The 18,317-nt window shown below is 47.1% G+C and overlaps 1 protein-coding gene across 1 annotated transcript in view; it reads left to right on the top strand.

Moving 5' to 3' along the window:
- The first annotated feature begins 2,891 nt into the window (after positions 1-2,891).
- The window catches only part of MMRN2 (multimerin 2), a 197,912-nt gene continuing 182,486 nt past the window's right edge, over positions 2,892-18,317 (top strand). Inside the window, exon 1 of the mRNA XM_086922022.1 lies at positions 2,892-3,246. Coding sequence (XP_086778148.1) covers positions 2,984-3,246 — 263 coding nt within the window. The 5' untranslated portion in view covers positions 2,892-2,983. The remainder of the gene's footprint in view (positions 3,247-18,317) is intronic.

Here is an 18,317-nt window from a genome sequence, read left to right on the forward strand (position 1 = left end):
AAGAGCGGATGCAGAGACAGGTACCATCCTGTAGGGGAACAAGGTTATAGGGGTGAAAGGGGGTGTAGCAGTAGAAACGGAACTAATAGAAGGGACTAGAGAGCTAATGGCTCCCGCCTCTGTGGCTGGCGTGGGTGGAGGAGAAGTGAGTGGGGCAGGGGCTGCAGCAGTAGTGTCAGAAACGGAAACACTAGAAAGAGCGGCACTAGTGGGTGAAGACTGAGACGTTGGGACTGTCAGGTGGCGGTCTAACGCTAATCGAAGCATTCCCACACCTGCTGGTTTAATTCTGCACTATACAATCTCCTGTATTGGCACCCACACCGTGGGCACTGAAAAGCTCCAGCTTCCTAAACCCCTGTGCCGCCGACGTCTATCGCACTCACGGAACAGCAACACAGAGGTGGTCAGTCCTGACCCTGTGTCTCCCCCAAGGACTTTGGATATCCGTCTGAGCCTCCACAAAATCAACCACTCAATACCTCCTTTCCCTTCGGATTGATCCTTCCTGCCAGACTGTGGACACGGATCCGTGCCCCTTCCAGGTTTTCCAGCCTCTGGCTCCACCATACGCAGACCTTGCTCACTGCACCTCCCTTGTACCTTCGAATTGATCTTTCCTGCCAGACTGTGGACACAGGACCGTGCCCCGTCCAGTCTCTGGCTCCGCAAGACGCAGGCCTTGCTCGCTGCGTGACCCTACACACATCACCTGACCAGAGCCCCAGCACTGCTCATCCTGCAACCCAGTTCTGAAGATGATCCTGATTTAGTAGGATCGAAATGTCTTCAACTTCTCAGTGCAACTGACGACGCATAACCTTGTGTGGTTCAATCAAATTACTCAGTCATTTCCGATCTAATCATTGTAAATCATTGCTTTGAGCCACTGATTTCACTGTACATATTCCCCCTATTTTTCACTGTGTGCCTTTTGCGGATCTCAGATTGTCACTTGCGTCTCCACTTTTTTGTGTCACAAGCACAATTGTGCACCAAGTCTAATTTGGGATACCTATGCATTCCTTGCCTACAGTGCTGTTACAACTGTACTTTTTTATTTTGTGCCTTTAATTATATGATGCCATGTGCACATTTCAAAAACTAATCCTGAGCCTCCCTTCGTCCTTCCCTGTAATGTATTGTACATTCTTGTCTAATTGACTCCCTTAATGATACCAGTTGAGATATTGTAGCTTCTTCTTCCGCACCTACCCAGATCTCAACCTGGTTTATGGGATACACTCCTGTTGTTTTCACATGATATAAGTCAGACCACAGGCAATCAGTTGGCGTAGCATTCCAACCCATTGTTCTTTTGCTCTCCATGTCACCTCAGTTTGGACCCAGCCACACAAATCAGTCTCGACCCTTCTCCAATAGAAACAGTCCAGCCCGAACTGCCAAACAGATACTCCTTGCGAACCCAGACCTTTATCACTCTGGCTGTGAGTCTTCAGTCAGATGTAGCTTAGCTCCAATGGCACAATGAGCATAGGACCCACATCTGGGTATAGGTTAGGCCACATACAGCAAGGGACAGGTCTATGAAATCCACGGGAAAGACCTAACCCAAAGACATGCACTGAAGCGGAACGCAGCAAAACTGTCTCACAATATCCCTACTCGACTTAGGTCACGAGGGCTCACATACAATGAATCACTCCCCACTTACCCCTGAAAACCCGATTGTCTTTGTTTTGGCCACAAGGAAGATAGTGGAATGGAGAAGGGGGTTTGGGTAAAGCCCAACCCAGTTTACACAGGCAACACGTACTCCCCTTGTCCAAACAACTCAGATTCATCATGGTTATTTAACAAGATTTTGGAGACGATGTAAACTGATGTAAACTGCACATTGTGATGTGGACATCAACGTCGGACCAGTAGTTTCAAATGGGCCACCGAAGTTTCCATATAAGGTAGAGACCCAGATTTACCAATGAATGGATGATGTTCAAAATGGCGACCATGAGATGAAAACAGTTTTCTTTAGCATCATTCTCTTGTAATCAACTATCGTGCTCAATTTTTTTTGCCACATTTTCAAGCCCTTTGGCGTATTTCGAGCATCAGGTCCATTCCATCACTACTTCATCCTTCAATGTGGCCAGTGCTTCAGTTGCCATAGTGATGTGTTCCTTTGCGATGGTCTCGCGCTCCTTGAGGCCTTTACACACCTCAATGGATCCAACCTCTTCACATTGTAAACACGCCCCACCCCCACATAAACGTGGGTGGCCTCACCGCCCTGTCTAAACCATATACTATAGGTATCTTGACACATCTGTTCGACTCTTTCTCCAACCTCTCAAGCGCCTGGGCTCCAAGCTGGACAGGGTGTGTCAGTCTTCAAAAGTCGACATGAAATGTATCTTTTTTTCAAACAGTTGTCTCGATAACCCTATTTATTAGAGAAGAGCTATTTATTAATGGCACGGTATGCATTCCTTGTCTCACCGCGGCGCTCGCTCGCTTGAATGTATTACTTGCACCAGAAGACGTCATTACACCGATAGGTTTCTGTATGACGCATTCCTCGCGGTGGGATAGCTGTCAGGGACTGGCGTTCTTTGCGGAAGGTTTGTTGTGACCTCTTTTCAGTCTTTTCCCTTTAAGCTAACATCCCCTTCCTGTGTAGCCCCCGTCCCTCGGGACCAGGCCGGCGATAAGGCCGGGTTCCTGTTCTCAGACAAGTTTAAGAGGCTGCCAGGGCCCTGGGCTTCCTTGAATAAACCACCCCTGCCCTTTTGCGGCAGGGTCTTTCCCTGCAGGAACAGGCTTCATATTGTTTGTTGACCTTTCACATTTCCACACTGCCTGGGAGGGGACTGACGTTTTTTTTCCGCCCTTTGTTGCTGAAAGCGGGTTTCCTCCGTGTTAATTAATATTACGTTTTCGGCAGGGGAGAAAAGTCCCTCAGTGAGTGAAGGGCCTTTGAAGGACAAACATCGACGAGGGTCTGTGCGGCTGGACCACCGCAATGTTGGGTTATTTCATCCTTCTTTGCTGCTCAGTTGGGCCGGTGGAGCTGGTTGGGCCTTCACGACAAGGGTACAAAGCTGGGGGGTCGCCGCTCCGCGCCAGCCTCGAGGTGCATGGCATATCCAGGCACCCCAACGGCTACCCGTCGCAGGAAGCAGAAACGGTCCAAGAAGAGCTGCAGGCACGCGGGCCGAGCCCCATCGCTTCGAGTCCGGAGGCGAGGGAGGACCCAGACACGGACAAACCCAACCAAAGGAGAGGGTAAGTCATAGCCTCCTAGATAAGGGCACACAGATGCCTTCTGCTGGGCCTTACAGGACCCCTGCTATTATGCGGCAAGGGAGGACAAAATTATGAGGTCGAGTTTCCGAAATTATGTGGCAAAGACATGCAAATTATGAGGCATAATGCGCCACATTTTGTGATAGTATCCGTTTATTATTTTGTTATTTTTACACCTATTAACAGTCTGGAAAAAAAGGTTTCATCTTCTTAGTACACGTTTTACACACAAACACAGCAATATGCATCTGAAAGGTGAACAGTCAACCTTTATGAAGTGCCTTCTGTTGCACACCAATACACATCCCTGCTCTTTTAGCATTTTTTGACCCGTTTGAGCCGGAAACAATCTATTTTTTGTTAAAATCTTTACGTTATGCAACAGATAACGGATTATGTTGCAAATGTTGTAAATCCATAACTATGCGAAGAACGCTACAGCAACAAAATCACAAAATTCCAGTGGCCCTGGTCAGAGCAATCTGACTGCTCGCCCCCGAGAAAAATGAGAGTGTGGGAATATAAATTTACACGAGAACGAGTAGTCTTTTTGGCTCCAGAAAAAACCCCCAAAATCATCTTTTTGTGGCAAGGAGGTGTATTTAAAGGTAACATTATGGGACTTGAGACCGGCATCTCTCAGAGATGTTCAACAATCACAATGTTAATTCATACACCCAGGGCTTTAAGTGGGCCGGGTCTCAACGGGTCTGAGCACCGGCAGTTTTTTAAAGGGGGCCTCGAAACGGGTCTCTATCGGGCTCTGTTTTGAGCCCTGGCACACTGCAGTCCTGAAAAAAGTGCCAGGGCGCCCAACAGCCCGATAGAGACCCGTTTCGAGACAGCAAGCACATCGATGTGCACTGCTCACTTCTCACTAGTGGAGAAGTTAGGGCTTGATATCATGCCAGGTGAGCATTGTGGGAGAAGGGAAATCCTTTAAAGAGTCATTTTCTTTCTGGATTTCCTTTCTCTTTCTGAAATATTAATATAATATATAATATATAATATAATTCACGTCTTAATATCTAAAGCCACTAAACAACTTTCGCTATGGAGTGAATTATGAGATTCTGCGGCAGTAGTGTTTTCCTTATAATTGTGAATTAACAGCATTTGCCACATAATCCATAATTAGTTGTATAATTTACAAATTTCAACAAAAAATGTGTCTGGCTTAAACGGATCAAAATCAACTAAAAAAGACAAGTGCCTCGAGGCAGGCCCTTGCAAAGGGTAACTGGTCATTTACCAGTGATGATTTCTGTACTCAGATATGAAATGGGTACAAGTGAGGTGCAACTTTTGTCCAGGCTGTATGCTATAATGAAAAAATGCCAAAATACTGCCAATGAGTGCGCTTCATTGTGCTGCATAACTAGCCTTTTCATGCCAAATAATTTAGTCAACGTTGTTGCATAATTGCGTCCTCCATTTCCATAAACCTTCAGAGGTTCAGCTTATAAAGAATCTTAAACAGAGTGAGGTTGGTCACCGTCCATCTATGTCCCTAAAATGCATATCTAAATATGCTGCATGGGAACCCCTAAAAAGATCTCTGGTTTATATATGCAGCCGTTTCTGGTCTTGCAGAAAGGGAGGCAGGGAGAAGGCCTTTCTCCAATCTTTTAAACACTGATGCCTTGGCTTAAATGTGTTAATTCCTGGGAGCGATCCCTACCAGTCACTGTTATGGATTACCTGAAGGGATCAAATTCTTTACCCTCCTTCAGTCTGCTGAAAAGCTCTGACATCACCTTCCTCTTACCGGTGGCCCTCAGGTTTCGCAAGATCATTGCCTCTCCTTAACATCACAGCTGACTGCTCAGAGCTCCCGAACTGCTATTCATCCTGTCCAACATCAACAGTCGCTCTAGCCAGTCATCTTTTTAGCAGCCTGAATGACCCAGTTCAATCACAGTTGATGGTCAATAAACAGCCCTTGTGTACCAATTCAATTTACACTCCGAGTTACCTCACAATTTTCACCCAATCATCAATACATTTCATTCTTTCACAGCACAACTCATTGTTGTTTAAATAACCTCAGCACTTGCTTGTAGTGCATTTTTAGGTCGAGCTCTCGACCTATTGTTACCGAGTTCCTTGTGAAGCGACCTAGATCTGGCCACGAGCGCCGATTACACCTCGTGGACGCGCCCCCTGGCCCCGCCCCCCAGCCGTGCACATCTCTTGCTCCAACTGTGCACAGCAAGGCAGCCTCTCGCCTCTCAATCACGCGCACACACACACAGAGGAGCGCACAGAACCCCCCCCCCCCCACACACAACTAAGCGGCTCACTCAGACACATGCACACACACATTCCCCCACCAATACCACACACCCCCACTCACCTGGCTCTTTCCGCGTGTCAGTCTCGGCATCAGGCTTCATGTCTTCTCCGGCGATCCTCCCCTGCTTACGTGCACCGTCACTCAAGATCAACGTGAGTGCCTGCTGTACAGTAGTACTTACTGTTGTGAACTTCTTCTGTACTGGCCGTGTCCGATTTAGGCAATTCATAATGAATAATGTATTAAATAAATGCAGCTGCTGCTGCAGATCCATGACGCACGCAGCGCGTAGATGTCTCCTCTGCCCGGCCCCTGCGTCTGCGCGCGGCCGACAATCCGAGGTGTAGTTCACCTCTTAGGGTAGGGTCTGGGTGTTGATCATGCGCATTGGGGCTGGGCTCGCGCAAAATGCGCGTGATGGTGAGGCGAGGTCAAGGAGGCAGGCATCTCGTGATGTCAAAGGCCAGAGAGAGACGAGTCGACGATGGAGAAAGAGAGCGAGGCACAACATTTAATTATTTCCAGCCCCCCGGCCCCCTGTCTGCAGGTGAGTGTAGTCAGGACCGTCATCTCTGTTCAGTTTTGCACGGCTCTGTCTGGGGCGTGGCACCGTCACAACTGGGCCGGATTCGAAATTAAAAGTGAAAGGCCTGGTGACACACAAACACGCGGAGATTGCATGCAGGACACAGCGCAGATTCAAGTGTAATTTGGAGGTGGTGGGGTGAAGGTCACACACATACCAGCGGGAGTGCGCAGGAAGGCTTGGGTGCAGAGGGATAAAAATGGCTTTGAGAGGTTGTGTGATCGCATTTAAGCCCAATTTTAAGTTAAAAACATTCCCCAGGGCCTGGCACAGCGCGCAGGAGAGTTATTTCTCCACAGCGACAAACTCACAAAGATGCTCGTTAGAAATGAGCTTGCTGCCCCGGGGTCTTTTTCTCAACCCCTGCTATGGGAATTTGTCATCCTAGCAACCCTGAAGCTAGGCCCTAGTCCCAGCCCGCTGGTCTACCGGTGTCCAGTAACTTCCCCCACCTCCGTAATAAACATGACCTATGCCAGAGGCGCAACTAGAGCCAAATTTCGGGGGGGGGAGGGGGGCTAAGAAAAAATTTAGGGGGGGGCTGAACCTTTAATCAGTAGGCAGAGTGGAGCTGCAGGGGCTCTACTCCACGCTCTCCCTGGGCCTGGCGCTGCTAGGAGGGGAGATGTTCAGAGCGCGCTGCCCAGGTTCAGCACCACCCCCCCTCCCCCCCCCCCCCAGTCACTCGAGGGGTCCCTGAAGGGATTCTGGACCTGGGACTAGCCTGAGCTCTGGAGAAGTTCACTTTGGATGTGGTGTGAAAAGATGGGGTTGGTTCTATTAACATGAGTCCCAGGCGCATCGATGTCTCTCCAAACGGCCCGTAGGCCCGGGCCTTCCATTTCTGAAGGTTTCCTGCGGGCCGGAGCAGCCAGGGGTCCACAGGAATCACCCAGACCCCTGGAACCCTTCAGGAGGCCCCATTTGCGCCCGAGGCCCTTGAAGTTTAGTGAGGACACATTCTGGTGAGGGTGGGGCATATGTTTGTTTTACAGCGCTTAAATAACCTGGCCGTCTACTCTGGCTGCACCCTGAACAGGGGAGTGGGGCGATCAGCAGACCCACGTGGACTCTGTCTGTGACCCTCTGCCCCCTAGCCCTGTCTCTGCGAAAGTTTCAGGGGATGGAAGCGGTCTGAGCTGTGGAGAAGGCATAGAGCGGATATGCTTTGAGAGGGGAGGGACGGGCCCCAGTTGGAATCACCAGTTCATGGGTGGCGTTCCCAGTGACAGGCAGACCTCCAGCCCTCCTATGGGGGCTTTCTGTGGGCTGGAGGTGGGAGCAGACGGGCTGTGTGAGTCTGCCCTGAATTGGGTCTATTGTCATGTCTGGTTGGTGCTATTGTGACCAGCGCCACCCCGAGCGCACCGTGCCATTTCCCTCTGCCGAGCAATGGTCCTCCTGCCCAGCTCATGTGGTTTCTAGTTCTGAGGCTCCAGAGCAACCATCCTGTGAATCTAACTGCTCCGAGGGTCTTTGGGGGCTCCGTCTGTGCCCTGTTATCTAAAAGTCTTTGGGGAGAGTGGTTGCACTCTGTATGTTCGCTCTTCATTGTAAATTTGTATTTTTTTCTGTGCATTTCTCACCCCTGCGTTCTGTGTTGCAATTTGTGCTTGTGTACCCTTCATTCTCAGGCCCCTCTTGGAAGTTCGCTCTTCATTGTAAATTTGTATTTTTTCCTGTGCATTCCTCACCCCTGCGTGCTGTGGTGGATTTTGTGTTTGTATACCCTTAATTTTTAGTCTTTGTAATCTTCTATTTTGTACCACTTTTCTCTTGTAACATAACTAGCTCTACTGTACAGCGCTCTGACACCTTCGGGTAATGTCCACGCTTTATAAAAATGCACTAAATAAAATTAAAATGAAAGCGGGGGCTAAGGGGGAGAGGAAGAAAGCGGACCGGCGGTAGGCCCCCTGCCCAGTTCCGCAGCGCAGAGTGTTTACATTATGGTAGTAAAGTATGCAGTGGTGTGTTTTACACACTGAGGGGGCAAAGAGAGGGGAGCAGGAGAGGAGCTGTTATGTTTCCAGATGCCAAAGGAGCAGTCAGTCATATGTTTTTGCCCCTTGGTTTGATAGTCGTGTGTTTTAACTTACCGAGAGAACAGCCGTGCATTAAATTCATCTTCAGCTTAGAATGATGACACTGACACATGATGGTTGAGGGATGAGGGAGGACGGATGGCTAATGAGGGTGATCGAAGAGGAGTGATGATTCAGGAAATAATAAATGAGGAATAGCGGATAATTGATGAGGATATCTTAAAAATTATGCTGTACAATTCTGTCTTTTTTTTGTTGCTGACGGGCAGTCCTTTGCAACCTTTAGATGTGCAGTCATAGGTTTAAACCTGCAGGGGATGCAGTCACATGGTTGCCCCCTGCCTGGCATTTGTATGTTATATGTACTCGCAGTATGGATACATGTGTACATGGTTTGTAGGCAGTTGTATGTTTCCACGCATCACAGCTGCCAGACTGATATTTGGCATGCAGAGATTTGATAGTGCCTATGTGCAACTGGTAATGTTGGCTCCCAGTTAAGAAAAGATGTTGGTTGAAGGCTCTCTGCATCTGCCACAAAGCAATTTATCCAGCACCTCGAACCAATTCCATCTCTGGCATGCTTAAAAGGCACCCCTCGTCTAGACGGCTGTGCTCGGCCTCCGCCAGAAGATGACAACACACAACTGCCCACAAGAGTGAAGAAAACACACAACTTTCTCAGCAAACGAAAATAATTCTTCCTTTTGTGGAAAAAAACATAAATATCTCCTGAGCAGGTAAAAGCAAGACTGCCTGCTCAGCAGGTGAGAGTACATAAATGCGCTCTCATCAGGTTAAAAACACAAAGGCCTACTCAGCAGCAGAAAACACCCAACAGTCCCAGTAACAAGTAAAAGAATATGATTACCTCCTCAAAAGGAGAGAACATATATCTGCCTTGCCAGCATGACAAACCCACCGACATGCCCACCAGTACCAGCATGTGGATAGCCATAAACAGACTATAGAGGAGACTTCTGTCTTAGCAAGTAAAAACATCGCTAAGCCTTCACTAAAAGAGAAATAACCTCCAGCTCAGGAAGTGAAATGGCATTAATTTCTTCTCAGCAGGTGATACATGCTGCTAGTCTACAGCAAGTAAAACTCAAAACTGCCTCCCCAGTCTCCGCATAAGATAGGCAGGGAGACCAACATACAATGCATTGCAATAGTCCAACCTGCTGAGAATCAAGGCTTGTATTAACAGCTGCTGGAGTATTGAGGAATGAATGGATGAATCTATAATTTTTTTATGATTAAAAAAACAAGTGGCCATTAGCTTTTTATATGGTATACATATTAAAGTTTCCAGGTAGTAGTTGCCAATTTAGGGCACTCCCCTTATGCCTGGGGCCACCGCACAGGGCACCAATTTTAAGGATTACCGAAAATCAGCACCTCTGTCTTGTCTGAGATCTGCGTGCCATCAGCATAGCCATAAAATTAGAACCCAGAATAGGTGATCCGATACGCTTATGGAGCAACATATATATTAAAGAGAGTTGGACTGAGAACAGATCCCTGAGAGATTCCACAGGGCGTACCTTTAAAATATGCACGGAATAAAGCCCTCTGAACAGCCTGTGTTCAATTTTACAATAAAGGATTCAAACCATCTTAGAGCGTTGTCCCCCCAAACCAATAACGTTTAATCGTTCTAGCAGGTCAGCATGTGAGATCTTGTCAAAGGCTGATGACAGATCAAGGACACGTAGAGACTCAGGGCTCCCTGCTTCAAGATCATACAGATGTCATTGACTGCAGCCACTAGCACTGTTTCTGGGCTAAATGAGGGTCTGAAACTGGACTGAAATGCATTAAGGACACTGTTTTCCTCAATATAAGAAATGATCTGTGTATTCATCCAAATATTTAAAATATTAGTACAAAAATGAAGAATGGAAATAGGATAGTTGGAAGAGATATTAGGTTCTTAAGTATCCTTTTTGAAGAGAGGGTGACTAAAGTTGTTTTACAAAAGGAGGGAACAATACCATTCGCCAGGGAGTTATTACAGATTGTGATCTCACATGGCAGTTATTATAGAGTGTGACCCATTTCACCTTTTCAGAAGTCAGTCGTGTTTTGTCTGAAAAGGAAATTGAAAGCCTTTTAGCCTGTTGAGGAGGTGATTTGGTATTTTCACTTACTGATGAGGAAGTTGTGTGTTCCTTTCGAAGGCAGCGGTTATATTGTTATCCCTCAACATCTAAGTCGTCCTGTGTTTTTCTTGCTAAGGTGGCAGTCATGTTCAACCTGCTTCATGGCAGCTAGGACTTCACTCTTGCAGAGGAAGCATTCTGGGGTTTTTCATGCTAAAGAAAATGGGATTACAGGGCAATTACTTTTCACCTAGTAAAAATCAGGCCTGTATTGATCACCTGTGTAGGTGGCAGTGTTTTCACCTAATGTGGGAGGAAGAGTTATAATTTGCCAAATAATTGGCATTTGTGTGTTTTTTGTATTGAGGGGGTAATATTGTATTTGGCAATACTGTGGAGGCAGACGTCAATTTTCAGCTGTTGAGGGAGCAGATGTTGTTTTTAGGTCTCGCCCTCGAGACCTATTGTTGCCGAGATGCCTCTCAAGGGAGACAAACCGGGGCACGCGCAGCGATTCGGGTTTGTGGACGCGCAAGTCCAGCCCGGCGCCGTGCACATCTCCTGTCCCACATTCACACAGCGCCTCTCGCCTCTCTCAAACACGCGCGCAGCCACACTCACGCATGCACATACTCCCCTCCTTACCTCACCTCACTTCTAAAGTTCCCTTCTATACCCCCTTCCGTTGAATTAAGACAACTTTTCATCTCTTCCAAAGAGCTCTACTGTGAACTTAATAGTGCCCTCCCATCTGCCCTTGCAAAGTGCCCTGCCTGCTCAAGTCCCAAGCGTTGGTTGTCTTCCTCAGGGTGAAGCAGTGCAATAGTTTAATTGGTCCTGAAAATGAGCCAAGAAATAGGATTTTTCCTATGTCCTACCTCAGCGCTGGGCACCGCGTGTGTGCGTGCGCTCCGCACCTCCTGGTGTTGGGTTCCTTTCTGTGCGTGCGCCGCCCACGCGGTGGGGGCTGCCTCCGAGTGTGCGCGCCGCTGCTCTCTCGCTCAGTGTCTCGCGGTGGTTCGGTCCACTCTGTACCCTCTATTCTCCACTCCCCTGAAGGAATAGAAGTGCAGGAGGTAGAGCTTCCTAGATGCCTGCTCAGCAGCTATATAAGACCATCGATATGGCGCCCCAAAGCATCCCCAAAAGGCACTCCGATAGCTTCCATCTTCCCTACAAGAATTCCCCTGTTCACACGCACACACACCGGTGCTGGTGGCGCTTACCTGAGCATGGCCTCTTCTTTCTCCTCCTCCTACTTCTGCCGGTCCATGACTGCCATGATGCTGCTGCGCTCCTCCTTGGTCAGGTGGCTCAGGTCAGGGATCTCGGGGGCCGGGCGTGGGCCCTAAACCAGGGGGCCCCCAGCGACGAAGACATACTGAGCGCGGCTGCCTCCGCCCTCCCCCGGTGGGAGCTCTGCTCAGGAGGCTGGGCTCCCGCTGTGTGGCATCTCTGCCGGGCTGCCTGTCGCCCCTATGCTCCTACAGGCCCTCCGAGCACAGCCTCTAGGAACGGTAGCCCCTGAAAGTGGGGCACTGGTATAGCCCAGTTCGAGGCCGCGGTGACTATCCCTTGGCATTTAGGGTGCGAGCGGCGGGTTGTGATACTGTGCGGGGATACTGGGCTATGCCGCTTTTCGCTTGGGCACCGCCTCCAGCCGCTGCCTCTCAATGGCATCCACCAGCAGCAGCAGTCCATCCATCCGCCCGCTCTGACTCAAGCCCGAGCACGCGGCTTTACCGCGCGTGCCAGTTGAACGTTGTCACCCTCACAGAGACCTCGCGCCGTGTAAGGCAGCCACGGAACGCGAGTTCACGCGCCTTGAATTACAACTGTTCCCGGGCGTAGCAGTGACGTTGCTGCTTTTGTTTATTATTATCACCAAGCATTATGGGGAACCCTGTGTACTTTGTTGAACCCTGTGTAGTACAAGGAGTGTGAGGCTGTGTTTCTGCAGGCCACCATCCACTTCAAACCTTCTCTTAAACTCTGCAAACCCAGGGGAGCGCTTCTCCACTTCACAAACATCAAGTCACCAACCAAAACAAGAGACATAGCTTCCAATTCCAGGTATGGACAGTCATGCAAAAAAGTCCAGAAATCACCATTGCCTGACCCACTAAGCATCTCACCATCAAATCACACCTGCTCAATTCCCATGCGCCCATGGCATATTCTCGCTGCAGCCACGCGCACCTCCCTTCCCCCATACGCTCATACGTCTCACTCTTTACCAGTAGATAGCACAAGAAAACCTGACAAGTGCCTAATCAAAAGGGTTGTGACCTATTTACCATGAGGGAAATTGCGCTCCTATTTCCACAAGTGGTCACAAAGCTTGGAGTAGGCACAACAATCCCAGCAGAAGCCTCATTTGTTCGACCCACAGTCTCGCATGCTTCTGCTCAATGTTTGCTGAATCTACCATTGACAGCGCTTATCACATGCAATTCGGGGCTTTTCATCAGAGGTGGACTCTTCACTGTATGGGTATTGCCAACATGTCACAAGGATTCACAACCTTAACTATGATAGCAGCTTTAGCTATTTACTCCTCAGTGACTCCTGGTTAACCACATCTGGTTCTATACTCTCAGCGCTACCACTTTTTAACTAGAATATCCTAAAAAATATAGAAAAAAAGCTTAATCTTACGCAGTTCGGCTGAAAGATGATGCACAGTTTACATGACGCCTTCTGGTAAAATCTGTCACCTGTAAGTCAGTCTATAAACCTTCAACGAAAACGCATTAACCTTTTACCTCTAACCCTAGCAGCCTAGGAGATGATCTCATTCTGCTGTCCCTGCTCAGCAAACTCGTCACCTGACCTGACACACAAGAGGCAAACAAAGATATGACAGCACCTTTAGATTTACTCAAGTGGTCAATACGTTCACCAGTGAAGTGGAAGGGCTCTGACATCTCAGAATTCAAGATACCCAATCTACGCCTCTGGGACTGGCAGCTCTTCGCATGGTCTGTCCATGTCCTCGTTTTCAACATTCATGGTGCACGTGGCAATGAGGCCAACCCTAACTCTGTGAGGCCCGCCTCACTGTGGGCCAAGAGGAAAATACCATCAGTGCTGATGCTCTCGTGCAAAACATCTCCAGCCTTAAATTTCACCACATCCCAAGTGCACACCTTTGCATCTCCTAGACCAAATATAAAATGGTACACACGCAGCGTTGCCCACATTGTTCATTTAATGATACAGAAGGTCAAATTGTCCAATACTCTCAAAAATAGGTCATTAAAAATTGCAACTTACAGAACGATCTCAGTGGCAATACTGGAATTAAAGCAGTTTGGATGGTGTAAAAAACACAAATTACCTCACCCACTGCAGTAGCTGTATGCTTACACTCAGTCCTTCATCTCTGACACTAGCGATCCCTCCCAAAATATGCAGAAAAATAATTTTATTTCTCACAACAATTATCCTCTTCAGTACCCCAACAGTACCAATAAATTCCGCTTGAGCCATTCTTCAGCCTCATGTTTGTCATATTCTTAACCAGTCTTGGGTCAATCTGCCTCGGGCTCTGAAGCTTTTAGGGAGGGTTCCAGAAACAAAGCCCTGGTACGGGAGGCAACTAGTAGATTGCACAAGACCACACCTAAGCTATAAGATGGATACTGCTTCATTAGCCCTGGTTCAGTGGTCCAAAGAAAGAGGTCCTATTCCTAGGCCCTGCTTCTAATTGAGATCCTTCTCCTGGGTCCTGATGACTCTTCCTTCCAATTTTATCCATTGACTTTGGATTGGCTTCATCCCACTCCATCAAAAAAACAACTCAATCTCTGAGTCTTGTTCTAACCGTAGGATTTACAAAAGCGCCAGTTCATTGCTAGTGACTCTATTTCATTGCCGACTTTGTGTTTACTCTTTTCGGGATTTTCGACTCCGGTTCCTCTTTAAACCTGCATACTAATAAAGCAAAATATTTCCTTTTTTTACCTTTTGATGAGATTGGTTTTACAAAAGCGACTGTTCATTGCTGGTGACTCAGGTAAGGGCCATTTTCGGTGATAACAAAGATGTCAAATTTTACACTATAGTATGTTTAAAAAATACTTGTAAGCGCGATTTAAAATTTCTTGGTGTACGCCGCTGCTCGTCGCTCACAGACATGTGCTGCAGTACCTCCTGCTTACTCTGCTTATTAATCTACTAGGTCTGTACTTTTCACTGTAAATAGCTAGTATTTTTCTTGTCTCTCTCACTACCTTATAATTGTTGCTCCGTACAAACATTGTCACTCAGCACCACCACATTATCACTCAGCGCTACCCCAGCATCACTAAGAACCACTACATTTTCACTCAGCACCACCACAGCATCACTCAGCACCACCACAGCATCACTCAGCACCACCACAGCATCACTCAGCACCACCACAGCATCACTCAGCACCACCACATTATCACTCAGCACCACCACAGCACCACCACATCATCACTCAGCACGACCACAGCATCACTCAGCACCACCACAGCACCACCACAACATCACTCAGCACCATCACAACATCCCTCAGCACCATCACAGCACCACTCAGCACCACCACAGCATCACTCAGGGGCCCACAACATCACTATGCTCTACCACAGCATCACTGAACGCCACAGCATCACTCGTCGCCACCACAACATCACTACACCATCACAGCATCAATCTGTGCAACCATTCAACAACAACTGGTACAAATATGTTCTCTCAATGTTTCAAGCTTTATTACAAATGTCACAGAAAGATGTTAAAATTTCACTTCTGTCCTTGGATTTTCGTCACAATAAAATACACTGAACACAATCTTCACAAACGTTATTTACAAAAGTTTAAGCTATTGCTATTATAAATTACAATAACTTATATTTAAGTATTAATTATTTAAAAAAATTAAAAGCCATTGTTATTTGTAATAGCAATACATCTAAGTCACGTAAATACAACACATATTGCATCACAAATGCTATAGGTGTCACATTTGCGAAAGTTAAAATTATTGGCATTGTAAATGACAAAGCTATTAATTTAGTTATTTTCAAAACCAACACATAAATAAAAAAAATTGCCATTTACAATACCAATAGCTCAAAATTTCCTAATGCGAGACCTATTGCATTGCAAATGCTTGTTTCTGATTGGTCCTGTTGGAGAGCTCTGTTGCTCCACACATGATACGCCCCCACATTCTGTTTGACCCTATAGGAGCTTAGTGCCTTTCTCAATACCAGAATGCACACAATTCCCACAAGCCCAGTAGGTGGTGACTCGGAGGCCAATTTATCGATATATGACCATGTCTTCCCCAAGTCTGATGTCCAAAATGAGTCATACATTGCTAGTCTCTTGTTATGCCCTGTGCACAGTTGATATGTTCTATGCGCAGGGAGTAATAGAAGACTCAGAGGCCAATATGTGGGCTAAATTAATTCTTTATTTCGACTTCCCGCAGTACCATATTTGTTGCTCCATTTCTGCGGTAACTTGTCTCCACCCATGCTGTCCCTGTTCTGTCCTGGTCTGGAATGCTGTGCTCCTCCCCATATTTCTGTCTACTTCCAGGGGCAGGAAGAGATGCCCACTGTCCCTGTTCTGTCCTGGTCTGGAATGCTGTGCTCCTCCCCATATTTCTGTCTACTTCCAGGGGCAGGAAGAGATGCCCACTGTCCCTGTTCTGTCCTGGTCTGGAATGCTCTGCTCCTCCCCATATTTCTGTCGACTTCCAGGGGCAGGAAGAGATGCCCACTGTCCCTGTTCTGTCCTGGTCTGGAATGCTGTGCTCCTCCCCATATTTCTGTCGACTTCCAGGGGCAGGAAGAGGTGCCCAGTGTCCTGGCTTTGCACCTCTGAGTTCTAGTGTGCATACAACATGACATCTACCCCTCTGTAGCGGAAACTGACACATCTTGGGCATGGCATCTCCCTACTCTTAGAGAAGGATGTCACAGTGTTCCCCGCACCCCCGCTTGAGTAGTCACCAGTGTCTGTCTGTGCATCTGGTCTTGCTAACTCAGAGTTTGTTGAGCCAGTCAGGCTGTTCTGTTGCTGGTACTGGTGTGTTCATATTTCTGTGTGGCTCCAGCTGGTGCTAGTTGCAGCTATTGATTCTGATGATCTGATGGAATGTGATGCCATGCTGTCTGAATGGGTCAGGGTTTCAAGTGTTTTCCTGTGTCTTCTGGCAGTTTCATGTGAGAACGTTCTCTTGACTGTGGTGAAATTGTTGATTTCATTGACTTGCCTGACTGTGATGAGATGCTACTAGAGTTTTTAGGTGTTTTTTCTAACTGTCACCCATCGATTATTCTCAGATGATTCCCCGCCTTGGGTAGTACTTGGAACTAGGGGATCATGCTCAGCTCTGACAGATTCACGTTATTTCCTATCCATGGTTTACTAATTCGGTTGAAGTAATTAATGGCAGTTTTCTACTTTGTGCCCTTAGGTCATTTAGGTCTTGTCTTCATTCCTCCCTTGTGAGACTGACCGCTGTCTCTCAGTTTTCCACACCTTGTTGTTGTCTTTCTCCTGTGTATTTGTATTATTTCTGGGTATGGTTGCATAGACTAATTTACAGCGGTTTGTGTACTGCACTCTCCTCTTGGGACCTCTATTGTCTGTGCCACTTTTATGGGCTGTAACACTGCAAGACAGCTTCGCAGAGGTGTCTATGAGGCTTTGCAAACCATGTGCCACACGGGGAACGTCGTTTACAACGCGGTGTTTACACCGCACAACCTTTTCCCCGCAGCATTTACAACGCAAGTCGTTACTACGACTTGCGCTGGATGGCGCTGTGGGATAAGGAATGTTTTAATTTTATAGTCCAACACCTTCCCTACTGTTACGGGGACTGGTGTTGGAATATAAAATTTAAAAATTCCGAAATCCGCGCCCTCCAACGCAAGTCGTTGTAACGACTTGCGTTGTAAAACCTGCGATGTCAAGTACCGCGATCTAAAAGATCGCGTTGTACTGACATACATCCGTGTCACACAGCTCATTTGTGTTTCTGTGACTGGATTGGCCTGGTCTCTGGACAACCAGCTTGGGGGGGAGGGGTGTAATTTCATATCTCCCAGCTGTGAATTCCACGTGTGAACCACAGTACACAAATTCCAGAGAGAGCCTATTTCCTTTCTGCAGGTTCTTTAATAATTCCATCTTCTACCAAAGATGTTCTTCCCACCAGGGTTCCCACTGTTGAGTCAATCTCCTTGGGACATTAGGGACATTGCATACATGTAGACAAATTAATTTTGTCTGGGTCTTCCCATACTAAAGAGGATGACCGAAATGTGGATGAATTGATACACCTGATTGCCGGGAACATTGAAACTGGTGCAGCAGTGTGTCTAAAAATACCAGGAAGCAAATCTCACCAATTACTTTTTCTTTTTGCTCCCCAGGAGCAGCATTTAGATCATCACTCTCCTCTTCTGAAGCCTCTAAATCCATGCTGTTAACATTTTATTCTCCTTCTTGAATAGAATGAAATGAATGAGGTGGTATGCACACCATGTTTTTCACTTTTTTTCCTCAATCAGTCTTTCACAAACTTAACTTGTCGCGTGCTGAATGAGCTGTGCTATGCCCTGAATGCACCAAGTAAATACAAACATATGGGGAGAGCCTCATCGACTCTCCACACCCAGACGCACTGCGTTATATGGATGCCAGATCCAGTCGTTTTTTTCTCCGTTTTACCATTGTTCAAATTTAATCCGATTTAAATCCAAATTTTTATCAAATTTTTATCAAACTTTAGTCAGTTCTTCTCCTCCACGTTATGCCATATTATGTTTTAGGAAAACTTCTCATATTTTCGTATGTCCATCCGGACCTTTTCGGAAATACGATCCCAAACCAAACAAGTGTTCAAAGCAGCATTTCTTTATTTTGAAAAACCCAATGCATTTCGGGCTTATTACGAGCCCTTCGTCAGGGGTAACTGTAAGGCAACAATTTCAAAAGAATACATTATTACTGGGTTTGTTGGGTGC

Source organism: Lissotriton vulgaris, chromosome 5 (genome assembly GCF_964263255.1).
Source record: "Lissotriton vulgaris chromosome 5, aLisVul1.2, whole genome shotgun sequence".
NCBI lineage: Eukaryota > Metazoa > Chordata > Amphibia > Caudata > Salamandridae > Lissotriton > Lissotriton vulgaris.